This window comes from Mixophyes fleayi, chromosome 6 (assembly GCF_038048845.1).
Source record: "Mixophyes fleayi isolate aMixFle1 chromosome 6, aMixFle1.hap1, whole genome shotgun sequence".
In the NCBI taxonomy this organism is placed as follows: Eukaryota; Metazoa; Chordata; class Amphibia; order Anura; family Limnodynastidae; genus Mixophyes; species Mixophyes fleayi.
This window is the reverse complement of record NC_134407.1, coordinates 210,516,617-210,538,485: the sequence shown is the minus strand read 5'-3', so window position 1 is coordinate 210,538,485 and position 21,869 is coordinate 210,516,617. Positions and strand designations below refer to the sequence as shown.

General features: G+C 41.7%; 1 protein-coding gene across 1 annotated transcript in view; it reads right to left on the bottom strand.

Annotated features, from left to right (window-relative positions):
• Positions 1 to 6,857: 6,857 nt before the first annotated feature.
• LOC142095447 (uncharacterized) overlaps positions 6,858 to 21,869 on the bottom strand; it is a 42,009-nt gene continuing 26,997 nt past the window's right edge. Inside the window, 6 exon segments of the mRNA XM_075178392.1 lie at positions 6,858 to 8,598; positions 10,384 to 10,492; positions 11,208 to 11,305; positions 13,474 to 13,597; positions 13,677 to 13,868; positions 13,951 to 14,087. Coding sequence (XP_075034493.1) covers positions 7,139 to 8,598; positions 10,384 to 10,492; positions 11,208 to 11,305; positions 13,474 to 13,597; positions 13,677 to 13,868; positions 13,951 to 14,087 — 2,120 coding nt within the window. The 3' untranslated portion in view covers positions 6,858 to 7,138.

Below are 21,869 nucleotides of genomic sequence, written 5' to 3'. Positions count from 1 at the left end.
GTCATGAAGACACTCAACGGTTAACTGAGGGTTGGGATAGACACCTTATCCAGTTCATATTAATATTTGCCTGACAAATAGGCGCCCTTTGTTCTCCACTGAATTAAGCTAGACTACCTGGAGACCATGTCCGCAGGGTGCCACCAGCAACCCGAGGCGGAAGCAGAGTGGACTCCCTATATGCAGTGACCTAATCCAGCAGGAAAGCCTTATTTGAAACCAACCACATCAAGGCCACCCCACAATGGGGACCAGTGCAGGCTAAAGCTGGGTACACACTACAGAAATTTTGACCAACTTTTTATGCCGAGCGATTTTACATGCGATCGATGTTCCGATCGCTCGGTCCATGGACTGCATACACACTAGCCTTGTTTAGGACGATAAAGGGAAGAGCGGACGTCCCTTTAGCGACTTTTTACAGCCATGTTGTCGTGAGCAATGACTGTAATTTCGTACTCACTGTTGTGGATCGGTCAGAAGTTTATACACACTACACAGCGGAATCGAGATTGGAACGAAAATATTAAACGGTACGACCAACCAAATGAGGCGACAATCGTCCATTTGGGCAGACTTTCGACCATCGTGTAACTGTACACACTGACCCGACTTTTGAACGAGCGGTCGTATGTCGGCTGATTGAGCCGATTATTGGAGGAAAACAGTGTAGTGTGTACCCAGCTTAAGAGATAGAGAGAGAAGGTCAGTTGTTCAGTTGGGTTTTGTGTTCTACTACGGGAAAGGCTGATTAGGGGTTACGACTTCTGTTAGACTGTTCCAAGATCATGCCAATGTTAACCCAAGTTAATCTTTCTTTGAACATGTCAGTACCCACTTCTCTGTGAACTTGGGGTTCTGGGGAACATAAAGGGGTACAAGGTATAGTGGCAATAATCCGTTATCTTTGTGAAACAAGACACCTAATTAGAGGCCAGTGCTAACTCTTCTTTTCATCACACATAGCTTATAGGTAATTGACAAATTGCACATTGTCCACCCTGACAAGAAAGAGCAACCATTTATCTCGGCATCACATTTCCTACAGTAGGATTCACTAATTTAGTCCTATGCCATACAGAACCTGTCAACAGCATGTATTCGACAAATGCTCTGGTCACATCATGACCCTGTTCATCGTGGACAGCTCACCCGAGCCTATGGACGTTTATTATCAGACCAAACCTGAAAATCCCAAATCACACAAACAATTGTAGATTTTTATTTTAAATCTTTTCTGGCGAGTTGTCACCCATGTGGCAGGCCGGATATCTGCCACATGTAAGGACTAAGTCCTCATGGAGTCTGATGGCTTAACTCCTTCCTCACATAACTGGTCAGGGCTATGTTCTTTATAAGGCATAATAGTCCAGTCTGAAATTGATCTATCAGAAGGAAAGAGTGTTCCTGTTTTGAAGCTCTGTAAAACCTCTGCCTAAGTCTAATGCTGCTAAATAAGCCTGAGCTCCCATACTCATATATTCACCTAATGGTTAGCACTTATAATGAATAATAAATTAATTGTATGTATCTGAGTCAGGGGCAGTCTGATGGATCCTAGGTCTATCATACATATACTGCCAACAAGGCAGTGGTCCTGCCCAGATGTCATCTCACTTTTGGTGGGCGCACACACCAGCTAAAGGACTAATAGCGCTTTTGCAGTAGAGCTTAGAGCTACCTGACACACTTGTCTCTTTTTCTTGCTTCTAGATTCAGCAGAAACAGTAATCCCTAGCGAGTCCTGCCTCCAAGTCCCTCTGTTGAACCCCATGCTCCTGTTATACCAGTTCCTGTACCCATGTGGTGAGCTATCCCAATTGGATGCCCCTATTTCCATGTCTCTGCCCACCTGTCTCTGAACTCCCAGTTGGTAGTAGCTCAGCAAATTTGAAGATAAGGGGCGCACACAATGGTTCTGAACTAAGAGTAATAAAGGGGCATAATCACATGAAGTTCTGTCAATTTGTGGCTCCTTCCTGGATTTACCTGTTGTTGTCATGTCACCTGTTCAATGGCTGGGAGTTGACTGGCACTTCAGGTGTCACCCTTGTACTTTCAAAGGGAAGGACTGGTAACTAGCGCATCTTAGACAAAGGTGCGCCCAAGGTAGTTATTGTAGAATGGGACAGATTGGATTAGTCTCTTATGGCTATATATACAGTATTTATACTGGTATAATAATAATTCATCAGGCACATGGAATAATTCAAGAAATATATGGAATTTTTGCTTTTTTTGATGAGAAAGGGTCCCAGACGGGCTTAACATTTATTATGAAATTCCTGGTACCCAACTCTCACGGCAGTATTGCATGAGCTACGTGATATCAGCAGAATAGCGTCCAGTGATAATTTAATACCTACTACACACATATATATAGACTCCATGCTCACTTTATTAGGTACACTTTCAAAACAGCCTGAATTCTGTGGCATGAATCCAAGAAGGTACTGGAAATAGTCCTTAGAGATTCTGGTCCATGTTGGCATGATAGCATCACACAGTTGATGCAGATTGATTCCAGCAGTGAATCTCCTGTTCCACTACATCCCAAAGGTGCTCTATTGGACTGAGAACAGGTGACTGTGGAGCCTGTGCTGTACTTAAACCACCCCATCTGACACCAATAATCACTCCACCATCAGTCACTTATATCAAATTTCTTCCCCATTCTGGTGTTCAGTCTGAGAGAACACGAGAGAGAGGTATCTCCACTGACACATTTCCATTCTCCTTTAAACACACACTTATCTCACCAAAAGAAACCATCTCTCGACCCAGCCTCTTTCTCCAGCTACAGCCCTGTTTCTATCCTACCTGTCATGTCCAAGTTAATTTCTAGGCATACAAAACTGCAAATATGTGAGCTCTCCAGCACTTTTTAAAACCGTAGTGCAACTAAGAAATTGTTCACTTTTAGGGAGTCAAAACTTGATCCCCAAACATACATGTGTTTTATAAATTCTGTGTTTATCCTTTTTATTGTACAAGAAACCATTGCATTATACCTTTCTATGTAATTTGATTGTTTTATCTTAAGCATTGTGGATGTATTTTCCATATTAAATTACACTTAATAAGTTCAAGTGTCTGTGTTCGTATGAATTCATGCAAGTTTGGTCATAACGCGACATAGTTGAAAAAGGGGAGAACATTGTGGGTTATAGCAACTCTGATTAAAGTCAATTGTGATAGATTTGTTTTAAGGCAGGACCAAAGGTTTCCTGAGTAAGAGTGTCAGCTCTTCACAAAAAACTTTGGTGTTGGCATAATTGGTATGGCAAAGCTAGTGTGCAGCATACATCGGGAAGGATTTAATAATTTTATACAGACCAGGTGCTTGTTTTTGATTAAACCTTTGTCACACACACGTCACGCAGGCTTCAGGTGAGTGCCCGTCATGACACTACCCTTTGCCTCCAAACTATTTGAGCAACCTGTGTACAACTGCCTCTCTCACTCCCCTCTCAGCTCTGCAATTGGGCTTCCACCCCCAACATTCCACTGAGGAGGGCACAGTGGCCTAGTGGTTAGCACTTCTGCCTCACAGCACTGGGGTCATGAGTTCGATTCCTGACCATGGCCTTATCTGTGTGGAGTTTGTATGTTCTCCCCGTGTTTGCGTGGGTTTCCTCCGGGTACTCCGGTTTCCTCCCACACTCCAAAAACATACTGGTAGGTTAATTGGCAGCTATCAAAATAGACCCTAGTCTCTCTGTCTGTCTGTCTGTGTGTGAGTGTGTGTCTATATTAGGGAATTTAGACTGTAAGCTCCAATGGGGCAGGGACTGATGTGAATGAGTTCTCTGTACAGCGCTGCGGAATCAGTGGCGCTATATAAATAAATGAAGATGATGATGATGATGATGATGATGATGAGACTGCCTTCTCAATAGTGATCAATGATCTACTTACAGCAAAGTCTGATCATCACTTCTTTATACTCATCCTCCTGGATCTCTCTGCTGCTTTCAAAATTGTTGGTCAAACTCTTCTCCTGCACACCATTTTAAGTCTTTTGCATTGCCGGCTGTTTTGCCAAAATCAGCCTGGCACCCTAAGTGGGAATGGAATTACCTAGGTAAACACAAGACATGATTATAGCAATTTACATGAACAAATAACAGTGGGTCACTGCACCAAACCTAGCATACAACCCTATCTAAAAGGAGCTATAGTCGCTGTTTATTGGTCGTACTGGACAGCTGCACATGTGGCAGGTCCACAACGTGACAAAGTCCACGGATACTTCCACAAGTGGAATATCAAGCGTGACCCTCCAATCGGCCCAACAGGCGACTTCTCCTGGTGGCGCACGGCCCGTTGCTAGGCAATGGGATGCAACTTTTAAAGGATATATTGTGGTCAGTGTGATGTCACTGACCACCAGAAATACCTTAGTACAGCCTATTTGAGGCAATGATCCAGTGCCAGAGTATTGGGTCACTCCTTGGTCTTTTCCTCCTTCCTGACGGTGCCTGCAACTCCGATTCCTTTATATTGGAATTCCTGTTGCTGACTTGCTTGTTCCTGACCATTCTTTGTCTCACAATCTAGTTTTGTTTGGACTTCTGACTTGACCTCAGCTACCCCGACAATTCTTCTGCTTCACGTCTCTGGCTTCATTAGGATCACCTGGTACCGACCCGGCTAGTCCACTATGCTTTATCTGTAATTCCAGCTAGCTCGCTAGCGACCAACTCCTGAGGGCCGCGACCTGCACAACGCATACAGCTAAGACCAAAACTCCTTGTGGAGGTCCCTGGTGGACACTGGGCGTGTGTTAGACTCCACGCCTCTATGACCTGATGCGCCAACTGCTAGCAGGCATATCGGGTTGTAGAGTGTAGAAATCGAGAAGACTGATAGCCATAGGCATTATCTCAGAGGAAAATACCTCTCTCGGAAGAAGCCTGCCAATGTAGTCTCAAGGCTACACAAGTCTCTGCCAGATGCTGTAATTATTACTCCTCCGGCAGCAGTTTATACAGGAACTACAAGGTCTGATTTACTCATGTATCTCTTAGGAACAGATTCAGCCACCATTTGTTCCATTCACAATAGTATGAACAACAGTCCCCATTGCTACAAATGTGTTTATTATCAATGGTCCGTGGCAAACCTACCAACACAGTCGTTATATTTTTACTTTACTTATATCTATGAGACTGTATTAACTATTGTGGAATGCTACCAGCACTGTTAAATCTATCCATTGAGTACATTCCCTGGACGTACATGGTATAAGCCATGATTATGAAATAACTTACCCATATTGCTTTTTTTTGTAATTTCATTTACCAGCATATTTTGAACAGAAAACTTATTTTTGTGTATCAACAACCAGCAATTTATCAGCTCCTACAAATAAACAGCCAGACCATTTAAGTTTTGATACACATACGGTTTCATGTCATTCCTATTTTAAGTACTCTCCCTAACCTAGAATAAAAGCTCTCTTTTAGATACTTGGAAGTTTTGAATTTCCTTACCATATATTCTCCCTGATCCATGTGACATTGTATTAATTAATTTTGATTCATTAATGCTGGTTATTCAGCCAAGTACTTGTATGAAGAATCACATGGCTCCACTTTCCTATATCCAATTAGCTATCTTCACAGACATTATTTGACACTACTGAATACCTTTTCCAATATTTTTTATATTTCGCACATAAGTGAACTGCAAATATTATTTTAATAGGTTCAAATAAAGGTGTTTCCATGTGTGTATGGGAGAGATGAATAACTTTATCAACACAAACATAAAGGAAACATAAAACATAAACATAACTTTATCATAAACAAACATAGCTGCCTGGGAGACAGTTGTATATCAAGGTGAGGTTCCCCTTTAGTGTTCAGCTCTAGCAACCACTTACCCATCAGAGAGAAATCTGGGAATTGAAGTCACGTGAATTCCACATGCTGCAGTGCAAGGAAAATACTATTTGTAATTCTATGCTCCAAATTCAGATGCCTTCTGAACCAATCTTCCAGACCAGAGTGCATGGGACTGGTACAATGAATCCATCTATGTTTTCTTATTTCGTTTAGTTTCCTTGGGCCTGATTCATTAAAGATCTTAACTTGAGAAACTTCTTATTTCAGTCTTCTGGACAAAACCATGTTACAATGCAAGGGGTGCAAATTAGCATTCTGTTTTGCACATAAGTTAAATACTGACTGCTTTTTTCATGTAGCACACAAATACTTGATAGCTTATTTGTACAATGAAATTGAAAGTTGATATTTATGTGCTACATGAAAAAACTGTCAGTATTTAACTTATGTGCAAAACAGAATACTAATTTGCACCCCTTGCATTGTAACATGGTTTTGTCCAGGAGACTGAAATAAGAAGTTTCTCAAGTTAAGATCCTTAAGGAATCAGGCCCCTTGTCACTATGGTCAAAAGAGGTAGTTTCAGCCTCCAATGCTCAGACAGAGGGTCACTTAATCAGATTGCCCATACAGTAATGTAGCAGCAGATTAAAAACAATTTCAAAATGTTTCTCGGGGAATCTATAGAGCTTTATTGACAACACTAAGTAATCATGAATGGAGATGTCCATGTTTTTTTTATTTTTACCATTCATGACCTCCAATTGGCTTACTGAGACGACTATAGTTTTCACTCACTAGAGAAATCTCGGCTGAATCCCCAGCTCACAAACACAGGTTACAAACAAACTTTAATATATTTAATTTTTCCCAGAAACAAAAAAGCAGCACTTGAAAATAATTTGTGAATCATCCGATCTGCAAATGGAGGGTAATAACTAAAAAGGGGATTTCACACTATCAAGTATTTATTTCTACTATAGAAAAAAAAGGTTTCTTGCTTGAATATATTATGCAATATAGGTTTATTATTAAGAAACATTTGTTTAATTATATAAATAGAACTTACAGGAATTTTTATTAAAGGTGACAATACATAAAAAAGGCAGAGGTATGATCAGGTACACATCACAAACCAATCTCAGTCTGTATCCCGATTTATTTTCTTTGTGCAAAAGTCCATTTCATAGGATACATTATGAGATTTCATGAGTACGAGAATACAAACAAGGGCAAACTGAGGCAATTTTTTTTTTCAGGCGATGCAAAATCAATTGAAAGGAAACTAATCAAAAGGTTATAACAGTCATACCGCACATAACAGTATCAATAGCTTTAATTTGTAGTGTACTTTTAATACAAATTGTATGTTGACTGATAATGGCAGCATTTTGTAGCACTCTTAGGCAGCAGAATATCTGAGCGCATCCCAGAATATGAAAAACAGACGTAAAGAATTGTTTATATTCAGAACATCAACAGGGCTTTTCGACTGTGTGAGTTCTCTGATGTCTGGCAAGATTTGCGTTAGTAGTAAAACTTTTACCGCATTCATTGCATGAATACGGTTTCTCACCTGTGTGAACTCTTTGATGTCGAACAAAGTCTAATTTCACTCTAAAGCTTTTCCCACAATCAATACATGAAAATGGTTTCTCTCCTGTGTGTATTCTCATATGTGCCACAAAGTCTGATTTCATTATAAAACATTTCCCACATTCAGAGCATGAAAATGGTTTTTCTCCTGTGTGAATTTTCTGGTGTCTAATGAGATGTGCGTTTATAGTAAAACATTTCCCACATTCAGAACATGCAAACTCTCTCTCTCCTGAATGAATCCGCTTATGTGCGATAAGACTTGCTCTCTGTGTAAAACATTTTCCACATTCAGTACATGAAAATGGTTTTTCACCTGTGTGAGTTCTTTGATGCAGAACTAGATTGGATTTCAATCGAAAACATTTCCCACATTCAGAACAGGAAAATGGCTTTTCACCTGTGTGGATTCTCTGATGTATATCAAATTCTGATTTCATTCTGAAACATTTTCCACATTCATCACATGAAAAAGGTTTTTCTCCTGTATGAATTTTGTGATGTACAAGTACATTTGCTTTACGGACAAAACATTTCCCACAGTCAGGACAAGAATACGGTTTTTCTCCTGTGTGACTTCTTTGGTGCAAAATAAAGTCTTTTTTCACTCTGTAACTTTTACCACATTTATCACATGAAAATGGTTTCTCTCCTGTGTGCATTCTCTGATGTAGAAGAAGATTTGTTTTCCGTGTAAAACCTTTTCCACAATCAGAACACGCAAACTGTTTTTCTCCGGTGTGGACTCGCTCATGTGTAAGAAGATTTGCTTTCTGGCTAAAACATTTCCCACAGTGAGAACATGAAAATGGTTTCTCTCCTGTGTGAATTCTCTCATGTACAATGAGCTCTGCTTTTAATCTAAAACATTTATCACACTGGGTACATGAGAACAGTTTCTCTCCTGTATGAATTGTCTGATGTATCTGAAGATTATATCTGCATGTAAAAGATTTCCCACAATCAGAACATGAAAATAGTTTCTCTTTTGTGTGGACTTGTTGATGTGCAATAAGATCTGAGCTCTTGGTAAAACATCTTCCACATTCAGAACATAACCAGTGTTTTTCACCTTTGTCATTTTTTTGATAAGCCCCAGGATCAGATGACATATCTGCCTTGGAAACATTTGTTTGGACATTTTCCTTAAAGCCTGGAAAGCAAGAAGAAATAAGATGTGTCAGTGAAGAGGTTTTTTCTATGTACAGGTAAAATATAGATAGTTTCTTCAAATCTTATTGGGGGCTCAGACAATGTACACAGTATATGTCCTTCTGACCCTTTTAACATTTAAATACATTGCTTTATATCTCTTAGGCGGAGTACACACTACAGAAGTTTTCTCCCGATTTGTTAGATTGGTCAGATCTCTTGTCTGGTAACACACAGTGATATGATGTGAGGAGGAGAACAGGAGTCTAATAGGGGCTGATGTCTCCTGATGTAGGAGAAACACCAGAGAGTGTGTGGAGGAGACTGGTCAGATCTCTTGTCTGGTAACACACAGTGACATGATGTGAGGAGGAGAACAGGAATCTAATAGGGGCTGATGTCTCCTGATGTATGAGAAACACCAGAGAGTGTGTGGAGGAGACTGGTCAGATCTCTTGTCTGGTAACACAGTGACATGATGTGAGGAGGAGAACAGGGGTCTAATAGGGGCTGATGTCTCCTGATGTATGAGATACACCAGAGAGTGTGTGGAGGAGACTGGTCAGATCTCTTGTCTGGTAACACACAGTGATATGATGTGAGGAGGAGAACATGAGTCTAATAGGGGCTGATGTCTCCTGATGTATGAGAAACACCAGAGAGTGTGTGGAGGAGACTGGTCAGATCTCTTGTCTGGTAACACACAGTGATATGATGTGAGGAGGAGAACAGGAGTCTAATAGGGGCTGATGTCTCCTGATGTATGAGAAACACCAGAGAGTGTGTGGGGGAGACTGATCAGATCTCTTGTCTGGTTACACACAGTGACATGATGTGAGGAGGAGAACAGGAGTCTAATAGGGGCTGATGTCTCCTGATATATGAGATACACCAGAGAGTGTGTGGAGGAGACTGGTCAGATCTCTTGTCTGGTAACACACAGTGACATGATGTGAGGAGGAGAACAGGGGTCTAATAGGAGCTGATGTCTCCTGATGTATGAGAAACACCAGAGAGTGTGTGGAGAAGACTGGTCAGATCTCTTGTCTGGTTACACACAGTGACATGATGTGAGGAGGAGAACAGGGGTCTAATAGGGGCTGATGTCTCCTGATGTATGAGAAACACCAGAGTGTGTGGAGAAGACTGGTCAGATCTCTTGTCTGGTAACACAGTGATATGATGTGAGGAGGAGAACAGGAGTCTAATAGGGGCTGATGTCTCCTGATGTATGAGAAACACCAGAGTGTGTGGAGGAGACTGGTCAGATCTCTTGTCTGGTAACACACAGTGACATGATGTGAGGAGGAGAACAGGAGTCTAATAGGGGCTGATGGCTCCTGATGTATGAGAAACACCAGAGAGTGTGTGGAGGAGACTGGTCAGATCTCTTGTCTGGTAACACAGTGATATGATGTGAGGAGGAGAACAGGAGTCTAATAGGGGCTGATGGCTCCTGATGTATGAGAAACACCAGAGAGTGTGTGGAGGAGACTGGTCAGATCTCTTGTCTGGTAACACACAGTGACATGATGTGAGGAGGAGAACAGGAGTCTAATAGGGGCTGATGGCTCCTGATGTATGAGAAACACCAGAGAGTGTGTGGAGGAGACTGGTCAGATCTCTTGTCTGGTAACACAGTGATATGATGTGAGGAGGAGAACAGGAGTCTAATGGCTCCTGACTTCCCCACTGGGCACTTTCCACGCACAGATGAGAGTGTAGAATAAGACATTGTAACTGAACAAGTGAATGTTATTTTCTGTATTTCGTGTTTATTTCTCACCGGTGTTGATATCTACAGGAACTTCCTCCTCCTTAACCTTCACATACATCTCTTCTTCCTCCTCACTCTCTGGATCGATATCAACTATCACAATATTCAAACCTTCTTCCTAAAAAACAAACAAACTCATTCTTGAAGGCAGTGTAGGAATGACAGACAGTAGGCCAAAGATCAGTCAGGGAAAGGTCATCCCTGCGAAGTTAGGGACATTCTTTATGGCTTAAAAAGCGCTAAAGCTAGGGCGAGTGGGACCATAGCTACATAGAATAATGCTCCCTATACTACCAGACTATGAAGGGTAATTAGTGGTTATACTCCTCACTAATTTAATCTCAGACAGATCTATTGGTTTACAAATTGGTGACACTCAAACATTGAAAGACCCCAGAGCAGTAGAGCGGGTGCAAATAAATATAGGGTTTGTTACCTGGCTATCAGAAGTATCAAAGGGTTATGCACTATAGATATTTAAATGCTATCATTTATTGTAAAATCAACAGCAGTGTTTTGGTGGGTTGTCCAAACATCCTCAGGCCAAATACTGGCAATCATTTTATTAGATGACCATGTGTCAGATTTAATATTGGAGCTTGCTATTGAACATTGTTGTATCACAGGCAGGTGTCATAATGCAGTGTCCCATTTCACCTTTTGCTTATATGATTCTCTCACCCCATTAATCCCCCCTTCCCCCAATTCCAATCCCATTTATGATTTAAGGATCTGTACTACCAATTGCTTCAACACACTTTACCCTTAAATGTATAAAAACCAAATCAAATATAGAAAGTTAGGGGTACAAAAGTGATCTATTCCATATATACCTTAATGTGCTTGTCTGGTTTGAAATCTTCCTCTGTACAATGCTGTGAATTAAGAGGACTGGGACATCTCTCTGGTGTATTTCTGTCACTGGATCCATCTATAGGAGACACACACAAAGTGACTGAATACCTTGTTTATTTAGGATTTATCAGAAGATTTTATTAGTGACCTGCTGGTATTAGCACAGAATGTTCTCATAAGTGACCTCATCACCTAATTCTCAGATCTTCGTTCTAACCAACATAAACATTTGCTAAGAAAAATATATTACAATATATATTTGTGATGGTTACAGGCTAAGTTATCGGAGTTTACAACTGATCCCTCAGCCTGTGCGTCAGCTCACCCAGAAACCGCTCGAAATGGGGGTCAGGCAGCTCACTAAGGAGAAGGCCCAGTGTGAGGCTGTTGTCTGTCCTACAGGAGTTGTGAGACAGATGAATAAATGACGGGTGAGCGTCCTGTCCCTGGAGAGACAGAGTGATCACAATGACCAGTGAGCAGGAAGGTCACTTACCACCTTCTTCATTAGTGGCTGAATACACACTACATGTTCCTTGTAACGCAGATGTTCCCTCTTCAGCCAGTCAGAGGGGCCAAACAATGAGGCATTGCCCTAAATAGCAGCCAAGTTTTTTTTGGGGAAACAATGTTTCCTCTGGTGCTAACATTACTCAACCTCTTTAATCAGAGCCGTAACTTAAAATTTTAGCGACTGGAGCAAGAAAAGAAAAATGTCGGAAATATTGAGACTCTAAGTAAACTTGTCGAGGGGATGAAAGTCTTCGATAGCAGCTACATGTAGAACAAGGAAACCTGCACTTGTAGAAAATCATTAGAGAGAAATGAAGGTTTAAAATAAGAGTAAAATTAAGATGGAAAGACTGCAGACAATCACAGGAAAACTGACTAAACAGCACATGAGACTGGATGAGGAGCTGTGTAATATTACACTGGGAAAGGAGGAACTAAAGAAGAGTAAATATGAAGTTGCTGAATGGAAAAAAATAAAAAATAAAATCACAGCTAAAAAGCCATCTACAAATCAGCAAAACGCAATCATTGGAGCCACAGGGCCTAAGTGATGAGCTACAAAAAGAGGAAAAATTTGAGGCAGGAAAAAAAATTATAAAAGCAAGTATTAAGAGGACAAAAAATTGGCAGCCCTGAACTTTTCTCAAGTAGCCTAACTCCCAATGTCCTCTAAACATAAGGTGGAAACTTTCTAAGAACATTACATATGGTGAAAACAGGAACATCAAGAACGCTGGAGATTGATTTGTAACCTTGGTGTTGTCCATGTATGGCTACAACCTTCTGTCTGATCTCCTCAGACAGTTCTCTGGCTATCCTGTCTTCATGATCATTGCAGTACACACAGCGACGCTATGGGAGTTCTTTTCTCTATTCATGCTCCTTTAATGGTTGATGTATATATTGCAGGCATCTATCTGCTACTCACCACAGAGTTGAGTTTCAAAGTGAAGGAGAATCTCCTGCTTGAATTCTAATTACTTCTAACTATTTCTAAAAGTTATTAATACTTTTTCTTCAGCCCATTTAATTTAGTCTGTGTGGAATAAGTTACATTTTTATGCATTTTAATCTCTTATTCTACTACAAACGAATATCTATCTATATCTATCTGATAAACACTTTTTTTCCCTTCAACAATTTTCTGTAAGAAATGGTGCATTATGGGAGGACAATATTTTTGGCCATGTCCGTAGTAAGATACCAGAATCCAGTATCAACTGTTTCAGCTCTACCCACCACAAACTGAACTATGGACACATGACTACTTCTAGTCCAGCTTTTCACCAACTGCTAAACCTACAATAACCAGACCCTTGTACACTAGAGGTCAGTTACCACTTCCCAGAAATGACGACCAGTCAGGGGACGTCACCAGCTCCAAAAGTACCCAACGGTTCCATCAAGGAGGGGACTCGTCTATCGGGAGTGATTAAGGCTCCTTTGTAAAACAGATTGGAGAAAAGCGACTCATTCTGAGCGAGAAAATGAGCAAATAGGGCTCTAGGAAAAGTCAGACATACAAAATTTCAAAAGGTAAAGGAGTGAAAGGAAGATGGAAGACCAGACCACCAGACGGAAGAGGGACTTCAGTATAGGTAGCCTCGGCCAAGAGAAGCTCCCCTTGAGGTTGCGACTTGGGAAGGGGATGTGCGATCGCTGAAGGCATCACCTTTGAAGCCAATCCCATCACATAAATATAGAAAACAAGTGATACAAACTTCCTCTTACCAGGAGGTCTGGACGGCCGGTGATTCTCCATCATGACGTCCTTGTACAGATCCTTGTGTCCCTCTAAATACTCCCACTCCTCCATGGAGAAATAGACAGTGACATCCTGACACCTTATAGGAACCTGACACACACAATGATACAGTCATCACCCAGACACATCCCCTGGTGTTACTGTATAATGTCCCATTCCCAGCAGTCACCTCTCCAGTCAGCAGCTGAATGATCTTGTTGGTGAGTTCTAGAATCCTCTGGTCATTGTTTCTCTCATGTACCAGTGAGTGGGGTGGAGGTTCTGTGATGGGGCTCTGGGTCCTGCTCCGTCCTTCGGACACATGGTGGCTGCAGCTGGGTGTCACATGCTCCCTGGACTCTTTTATCACAATTGTGTAATTCTGTGCATGGAGAAGGCCAATACTGTAAAGAGCTGTTGCTCTAGTGAGTTAAGTAAAATAAGACACTCCCAGAATCCCTCACCTCTCCAGTCAGCAGGTAGATGATCTCCAGGGTGAGATTTAATATCCTCTCAGCCATGAGACTCCTGTCCTTGTCCATCCTACAGATGTTACAAATGAACTCCGATTCTTGTGGGATGACTGGATGACAGAAGGACCCTACAGATAAAAATATATTGTACTGAGGAATATGGAACCATAATGTAGATATATTCTATATAAATAAGAAACAGAGCGGCTCACTACATTCTATCGCTAAACTACTTAATCGTTCTATTGCTCATCTTAAACAATTACTTTGAGTCCTCAGCAGTAAGGAGAAAAAAAACAAACAAACTCACAGCTTAACAAGACAAGCAAAAGCAAAGTGTATGCCGCTTAGGCCATTAACCCCCAACATACTTACTTTGATAAATTATCATCATCAGCTATTTATATAGCGCTACTAATTCCGCAGCGCTGTACAGAGAACTCATTCACATCAGTCCCTGCCCCATTGGAGTTTACAGTCTAAATTCCCTAACACACACACACACACTAGGGTGACTTTGATAGCAGCCAATTAACCTACTAGTATGTTTTTGGAATGTGGGAGGAAACCGGAGCACCCGGAGGAAACCCACGCAAGCACGGGGAGAACATACAAACTCCACACAGATAAGGCCATGGTCGGGAATCGAACTCATGACCCCAGTGCTGTGAGGCAGAAGTGCTAACCACTGAGCCACCGTGCTAAATAGTTCGCTTTATTTCACTAATTTAACAAAGGGAGGTATTCAGAATTTATTTTAGCATATACTTATTAAAAAAAATCCCTTACCACTGCAATTTTTTCTTTTGGATGGGGGAAGGTAGTTATAAAGTTAATTAACATATTAATAACGTAACTCCCATGAAAATCATCTGAACGGAATACTTCTCTCATTACCAAAATAGCCAACTAAGAAAAAAATATATATAAAAACAAGATGAATGTAAATAATTTCTTGCAGGTATAATGTGGATGTAATGTGAATGACAAAAATGAAATAATCTCTGCTCCATATATTGTGAATGATGAGGAAAAAAAACTCTGATGAGAATAAAATAACCTCTTACCTATATATTATGGTTTAATCTGAAGGATTCAAATAAAATCAGCTCTGCACAGTATAATGTGGCTTTAGATCTACGATAAATTAATCTCTACACTGTGGATTTAATGTGAGTGAAGGGAACAAAACCATCTCTTCTCTGTAGAACATGGATTTATTTTGAATTACATGAATAAGAATCTCTATTTTGCACAATATTGACTGAACGACAGGAATCAAAGGGGCATATTCAATAACGTTTCCGGTCCGCGTTAACACGCGTTACCGCGGAACATGCGCAGTATTGGCAGTAATACGGTACTGCAATAATGCGGATTTTCGTACACATCCCTATGGGGTGCGAACAAAAATCCACGTTATTGCGGTACCGTGGATTAATTTTGCGGCCCGTTCCGGCGCGATCCCGCGGACCGGAAACGTTATTGAATATGCCCCAAATAATTTATACTGGGTATAATGTAGATTTAATCATACTGGCCAACTTTTTACACATCCCCTCCGGTAGATCAAGGAGGGAGAGTTGAAGTGTGAGGATGGAGCGAAACCAATTGCGTCATTCTGGCCATCGTCATTTTCTGCCAGGATGGGCCCAAAATAACAGGATTCACATCATGGAGGCCCCTATCCTCCCCACACTTCACAGGCAGTGGGCAGGGTGTGAGAGAATGCCCTGCCCTTCCGGTAGTCCGGCAGACCTACCCAGAATACGGGAGTCTCTCAGACATCCCAGGAGAGTGGGCAAGTATGGATTTAATACGACCATTCTACAAATACCAGCATGGCCGAGCAGTCAGTGGCTGCCAGGGCTTGTTAGGGTCTGTAGTTCCACAACAGTACTTAATAAGAAGTGCCAGGGGGTAGGTGTGCGACCAATTCTTCTACAGAATTTGGCCCTGTGCTGTCCAGGTAGAAGTGGGTTTTATATTATGACAGGACAACCACACACTGTGGGTCTGCCCGCTATAGTGTGACCCGCCCAGCCTGGCAAAGCCGCTTTTACAGGGGCAACCCATGTTCGTTCTATCCCAGCTTTGGCGCTGAAAAATGTATTTTGGTGGTGGAGGAGGACCAATGTATTTTTTTTTTATTTTTTTTTTAAATATCTTAACTATTTAAAAAAAGAGATGGGTTAAGTACATGTGCCGATGTTGTCAAAGGCTTAGGAAGCCAATGATACACCGCCTAAGAAATGTATCTGGAGAAGTATAACTAGCCTGCATCTCAAGTGGGTGTCCTGCACTTACTTGTGCATGCCCTACATGGCCGTCTTTCCGACTGGGCACGATGGGCAGGTGCCCGGTGACCCAGGGGAAAAGGGGGCCCAAGGCAATGAAAAAAAAAAAAATCCTGTAGAAAAAAAAAAAACAAACAAAAAAAACTTACCTTTTGCGGTCACCTGGTGACGATCCGGCTCCCTCCCTGGTCCCCTCTTCCGTGTTGTGCTCGCACTGAATGTTGCCCGACATTCACTGCGAGCACAACACGGAGGTGTTAAGATGGCCCTGATGCCAAACTTTACTACACACACACAAATCAGATCCTTAATGTGAATGGTATAATGTGGATTTATCGTATGTAATGTGTGTGTCACTTTGTGCAGTAGCGTTATGTTCTGCAGAGTGTTCCAACGTGGTGATTATATTGTAACGGCTATTCAATATCATCCTCCTAATCGTATTATTTTATGGCACCATACAATTCGCAGCGCTGCGCAATTAACAAAAAATAAACAGCACAAAATACAGATAAGTAAGGAGCAAGAGAAATAATAGAATCGGTAAAAAGCAATATAAGAGATAAAACTACATAAGAAGACACAACTAGAACACAGGAAACCTTACAAAGAGGAGGAGGAGATCACGGGAGGAGAGGGCCAAACTTGTGAGAGTTAACATTCAAGAGTAAAGAAGTAAATGGATAGAGGCGGAGAGAAGGAAGGGGTAGGTGGAGAAAGAGGGAGTTGTTTAGAATGGGGTGGGATAGAAAAATGGAGATAATGGGAGTGGGGGGAAAGAAGAAGAAGGGGCAGGTGGAGTGTGAGGAAGGAATTATCTTATGATGGGATGGGGTAGCTAAGTGGGAATAGGTGAGTTTTGAGGGAGCTTTGCAAAATTTCGAGGTTGTGGACAAGACTGGTCGAATGGAGCATTGACTTCCAAATGTGGGGAGCAGCACAGGAAATGTCCTGAAGGCAGGATAGTCATGTGATGCTACATCACAGAACATAGTGGGTGAGTAGGGGGGAGTATTTCTTGACAAGTTCAGAGATGTAGGATGGTGAGACGTTAAAAAGGGTTTTATAGGTGAGGGTTATTGTTAAATAAAATATTGTGCCTATCTGTATGGGGTTCCTGTGTTATTCAGTGTTTGTGTGGTTTCCTCCCACAGTCCAATAACATACTGCTGACAATCTATGGACTTGAGTGTATGTTTATTTGCGAATTTAGACTGTAATATACAATTAGACAACGACTAATGTGAATAATTAAATAATATGATGGTGCTATATAAATGATGGGAATAAAATCACCCACCCTCTCTATAATGTGAGTTATTAGGATACAGTAATCTCTGTGTATAATGCGAGTAAGTGGGATACAACAAACATTGAATGAGTGATGGGGATACAATAATCTGAGCATAATGTTAATGATGGGGAGACCACAATCTCTGAGAATAATGTGAGTGTTGGAATACAACAATCTCAGTATAATGTTAGTGTTGAGGATAGGATATGTAAACAATAAGAATGAAGGGGATGCAATAATAATGCAATATATTTCAAATAAGTATAATATACTTATATATTGTGGGGGAGGGGGTGATCTCATATCTCACCTGCATGGGGAAGGATTAGTGTTGATCATAGGGCTATACCCAGCACAGAACGGGAGAGCTACAGACCGGATATCGAGGAGTGAAACCATTGTCCACATTCTATATTCGGTGTCACATCCGGGACCTGCGTTCCATGCTGTGTTTCCTCATACTAGGTTCAGGTTCCGTGTCATGTTACTTACGGTTGGTGCAGTATTGTCCCCCAGGTATCGGTCGGCTTCTTGTTACTGTGTAAGATAACAAAATCGGGACTCATAGTGCAGGTGACTTCTTATTACACCGGCGTCTCCGATCATTGGCTACTGAGACGTTCACACCAACTGGGGACACAGTAATTCGGATTATAATTAGGGGGTGGGATCGTATTTATTATGTTCTACTTACCAAATCACATGTACTAACAATCTCCAGCTTGTGGAGATTTTAATTCTATTGAAATTATCTAAAATAGTCATAGTGCAAATATAGGATTAGTATTGTGGTTGATCATCAGAAAGCTATTCATAATTTTGAATAGGAATTATGGATCCATTCGTCTTCTACCTCCATTTACATCTACAGGATCTATCCTTTTTGTTTTTGGAGGTACTGCCCCTAATTTTGAACCAAATCCCCTTATCCTGCTTTCCTTCCAAACAATCTGTATTGCTGATGGTATGGAGGGGAGGGGGTGGATTAAGATATGTGTTGTGGTCATTTGTATTTGAAAACATGTATGCTTATATTTACCTGTCTATGGAGTTATTTTATACAACTAAACATAGGGAATTAATGTAGTATACTTGCTGTTTACTATACTTAACCTGTATTATTTTCATGCTTTCCGCACTTTTTCTTATGTTAGTTACACTGCGTCTTTCCAGATTTTTTTTATCGCTCCAATAATATCCAACCCTGGGATAAAAGGTGTTACCTAGACAATGTTAATAAAGGTCACGACTGCCTAGCACTCCCTTTCTCACAAGGTTAATACAATACCCAGTTACGCATACAAAAGAGCATGACCACCTTGGTATCTGGTCATTTTGAGCCATGCGTTTATTTAACCCACTACAGACTTTACAGGTGATTATATGCTCAGGAATGGCCAATTGCTAATGGAGGAAGACCCGCATAGTCTTAAACCAGTGGTCCGCACCACCTGTACCTCTATTCGGCTGGGTACCCCAATGACCCTCAGTTGGATTAGCTCAAGTGACAGATTCTAGCAGTGTCTAAGCAACCCACTCAGACACCTTTAAAACCAGCGTTGTTACAATCATATAGCAATATCCAATGCCAATATGTACAGTTTCTGGAGAGAGAAGTTGCCAATCACACCCACAGGCTATTTACCCAGGCCAGCAGTCGGAGAGTGTATTCGGGGTGAGAAATGTTATTTTGCTAAGCTGACGCCATATTGTTGCCTTATTGCCATTTTGTTCTGTTATAGCTTGAAGACAATTAGATGCACCTGTTTTGTAGGAGTAATTCATTATTTGCAAGGCTATGCTTATAACCTTGGACATAGCCGACAGGAGATAAGCCAACCCCCGCTGGGGAGTTTTCCTGTGTGATAATGAGAGAATGTATTAACATCTGTGTAAAGGGAGCATGAGTGGTTAAAACCTTTTGGGGGCGTAGTTTTCTGTAATACGTGATTTTTGCTATATAGATAGGGACTTGCAACTAATAAAGCAGAGTTTATTGTACACTCAAACCATGCAGTTTATTTCATTCTCTCCAGCTGATGAGCTCATAACTGATAGACTGACACTTACAGGTGAACGATCTGAAATAGATTCAACAGGGGTTATCGGCAAAGAGTCCTGAACCAAATCAGCCAGGCTCCATTCAGCCTATCACTTGCAGTCCTTTACTGTAGCCTCCGATTCTACAGTCAGTCTAGTGGAAGCCGTAACCCCCTCACTAGTCCTGACATCCGGCTTCATAATCACCAAGTCTGTCTCCATTCTCCAGAAACCACTTTTTACCTGGTCTCTGGTTTCCTTCTTTCAGACCTGGTCTGTCAGGGGTGAATCATCCTTCCCCAGGTTACCTTATTATTGGCTCTTATGTTGCAGGCACTAGAGCATACCTAAGGTACTGCCCATGTCTCTTTCAGACCCCCTGAAGCAGCCCGCCCTGCTGTCAGAAGATACCAGATTACACAATGGATTTCCTGAGAAGACCTAATCACTGGAGATGAGATTAACAAGGTTATGGTCTTGTGGATGCCTAGTCAGGCTTCCAGCTGGGGCACAAGCTGGCTATTAGGACACCTATGTAATAGGCTGCACTTGTCTTGATTGTGGCAGAATTCAATTTACTCAGGGGGTATATTTACTAAACTGGGGGTTTGAAAAAGTGGAGATGTTTGCCTATAGCAACCAATCAGATTCTAGTTATCATTTATTTAGTGCATTCTACAAAATGACAGCTAGAATCTGCTTGGTTGCTATAGGCAACATCTCCACTTTTTCAAACCCGCAGTTTAGTAACTATACCCCAGGGTGTGTGTGGTTTTTTTTTGAAAGCTCCTGTCTCAATACTGTACTCACACATATGCTGGTTATAAATAACCCACAATCACAATGCAGATTGTGTGTGTGTATATATATATATATATATATATATATATATATAACATCCAACACAACAGACAACACCTTCCCATTAACTCTACTCTTACTTGTGTGTTTGTTTTACTTTATGTTATGTCCTTTCCTCTTTCTTCTTTATCTTCTCTGTCTATGTATGTTAATCAGCTTTTCATCTCATTGTACAGCAAGGTAGAATATCCAGATAATATATAACAAGTATACCAGGATAGTATCTTAAATTTCCATAGAGGTGCAAGTGCAAACACAGAGAAAGCAGGGGTCTTTCATCGCCCAAAGGCCAATCAGAAAGAGTTAGCAGAGCGCTGGACTTGGGCTTATAAAGTCCAACCTAACACTCCCAGAATGCTTTGCACCCATGTGTACGCGAGTGGCTCACCGCACACATGGTCCATCTCTGCCTATTGGATAATCCCTTTTAAATATATGAAGGTGGAAATTCATTTGAATGCATTTTGGCTGTGTTTTGTAAGAGGCGGAGTGCAAGTACATCAATAAGCAATCCAGCCTGTTGGCATAACGTCACTGTGACAGGATAGAACTCCTATGCCACCCTGGCTGTTGTGTTGCTGTGGACCATTTGGGCTTGCCTTACCACCGTCCCCTTTTTTTATCCCAAATTGCGCCCCTCCAACCACAGTAGAAGGGGCCTGCTGTCACCACTAGGTGTCTGTGTCGGCACCTTGAACCGGTTCCTTCTGGGTAACTTTTGCTGCTAGTGTACCCCCCACGCTGGGCACCTAGGCTAGCACCCCTGACCTCTTGGCTTCAGATGAGGGTTGCTGTGGATGGTTCCCCCTGACCTATCCCACTTGCCTGAGCTGCAAGGCAGCAGGCAGAGCGTTGGTACTGGAATTTTGGGTCCCAACCTTAGAACAGACGGATAACGAGTTAGATTGGGCTAATCTGTAGGTCACAGGAATTGACGCAGGTAAGTAGGCGTCTAAACAGGATCTTGAAGCAGTGATGTTTTATTATTATTATTATTATTCATTTTTATTTATAGGGCGCCACAAAGTATCCGTAGCGCCGTACAGGGACAAACAATGGCACAGTACAAGGTGAAACAGCACAGTACAAGTAACAGTAAGCACTATAACTCTGGGGGCTCAGGCACAGCATGAAAGAGAGGGAGGGAGGGGAAAAGTGAGTATAGGCAGGTAACTATGGCCCAAGAGGGTAGGCACAGATGACAGGTTGAGAGTCACTGAGGGGAGCGGAGAGAAGCGAGAGGAGACAGAGGGCAGAGGGACCGAGAGGAGGTGAGCAGAGTAGCTGGAGAGCGCAGTTAAAAGTGATGGAAACAGGAGGTAGGAGAGCCCCGCTAAAAGGAGCGAACAATCTAAAGGGAGGGGAAGACAGACAGACACATGGATGAGACGGAGAGATGGGAGAAACGGAGAAGGAGT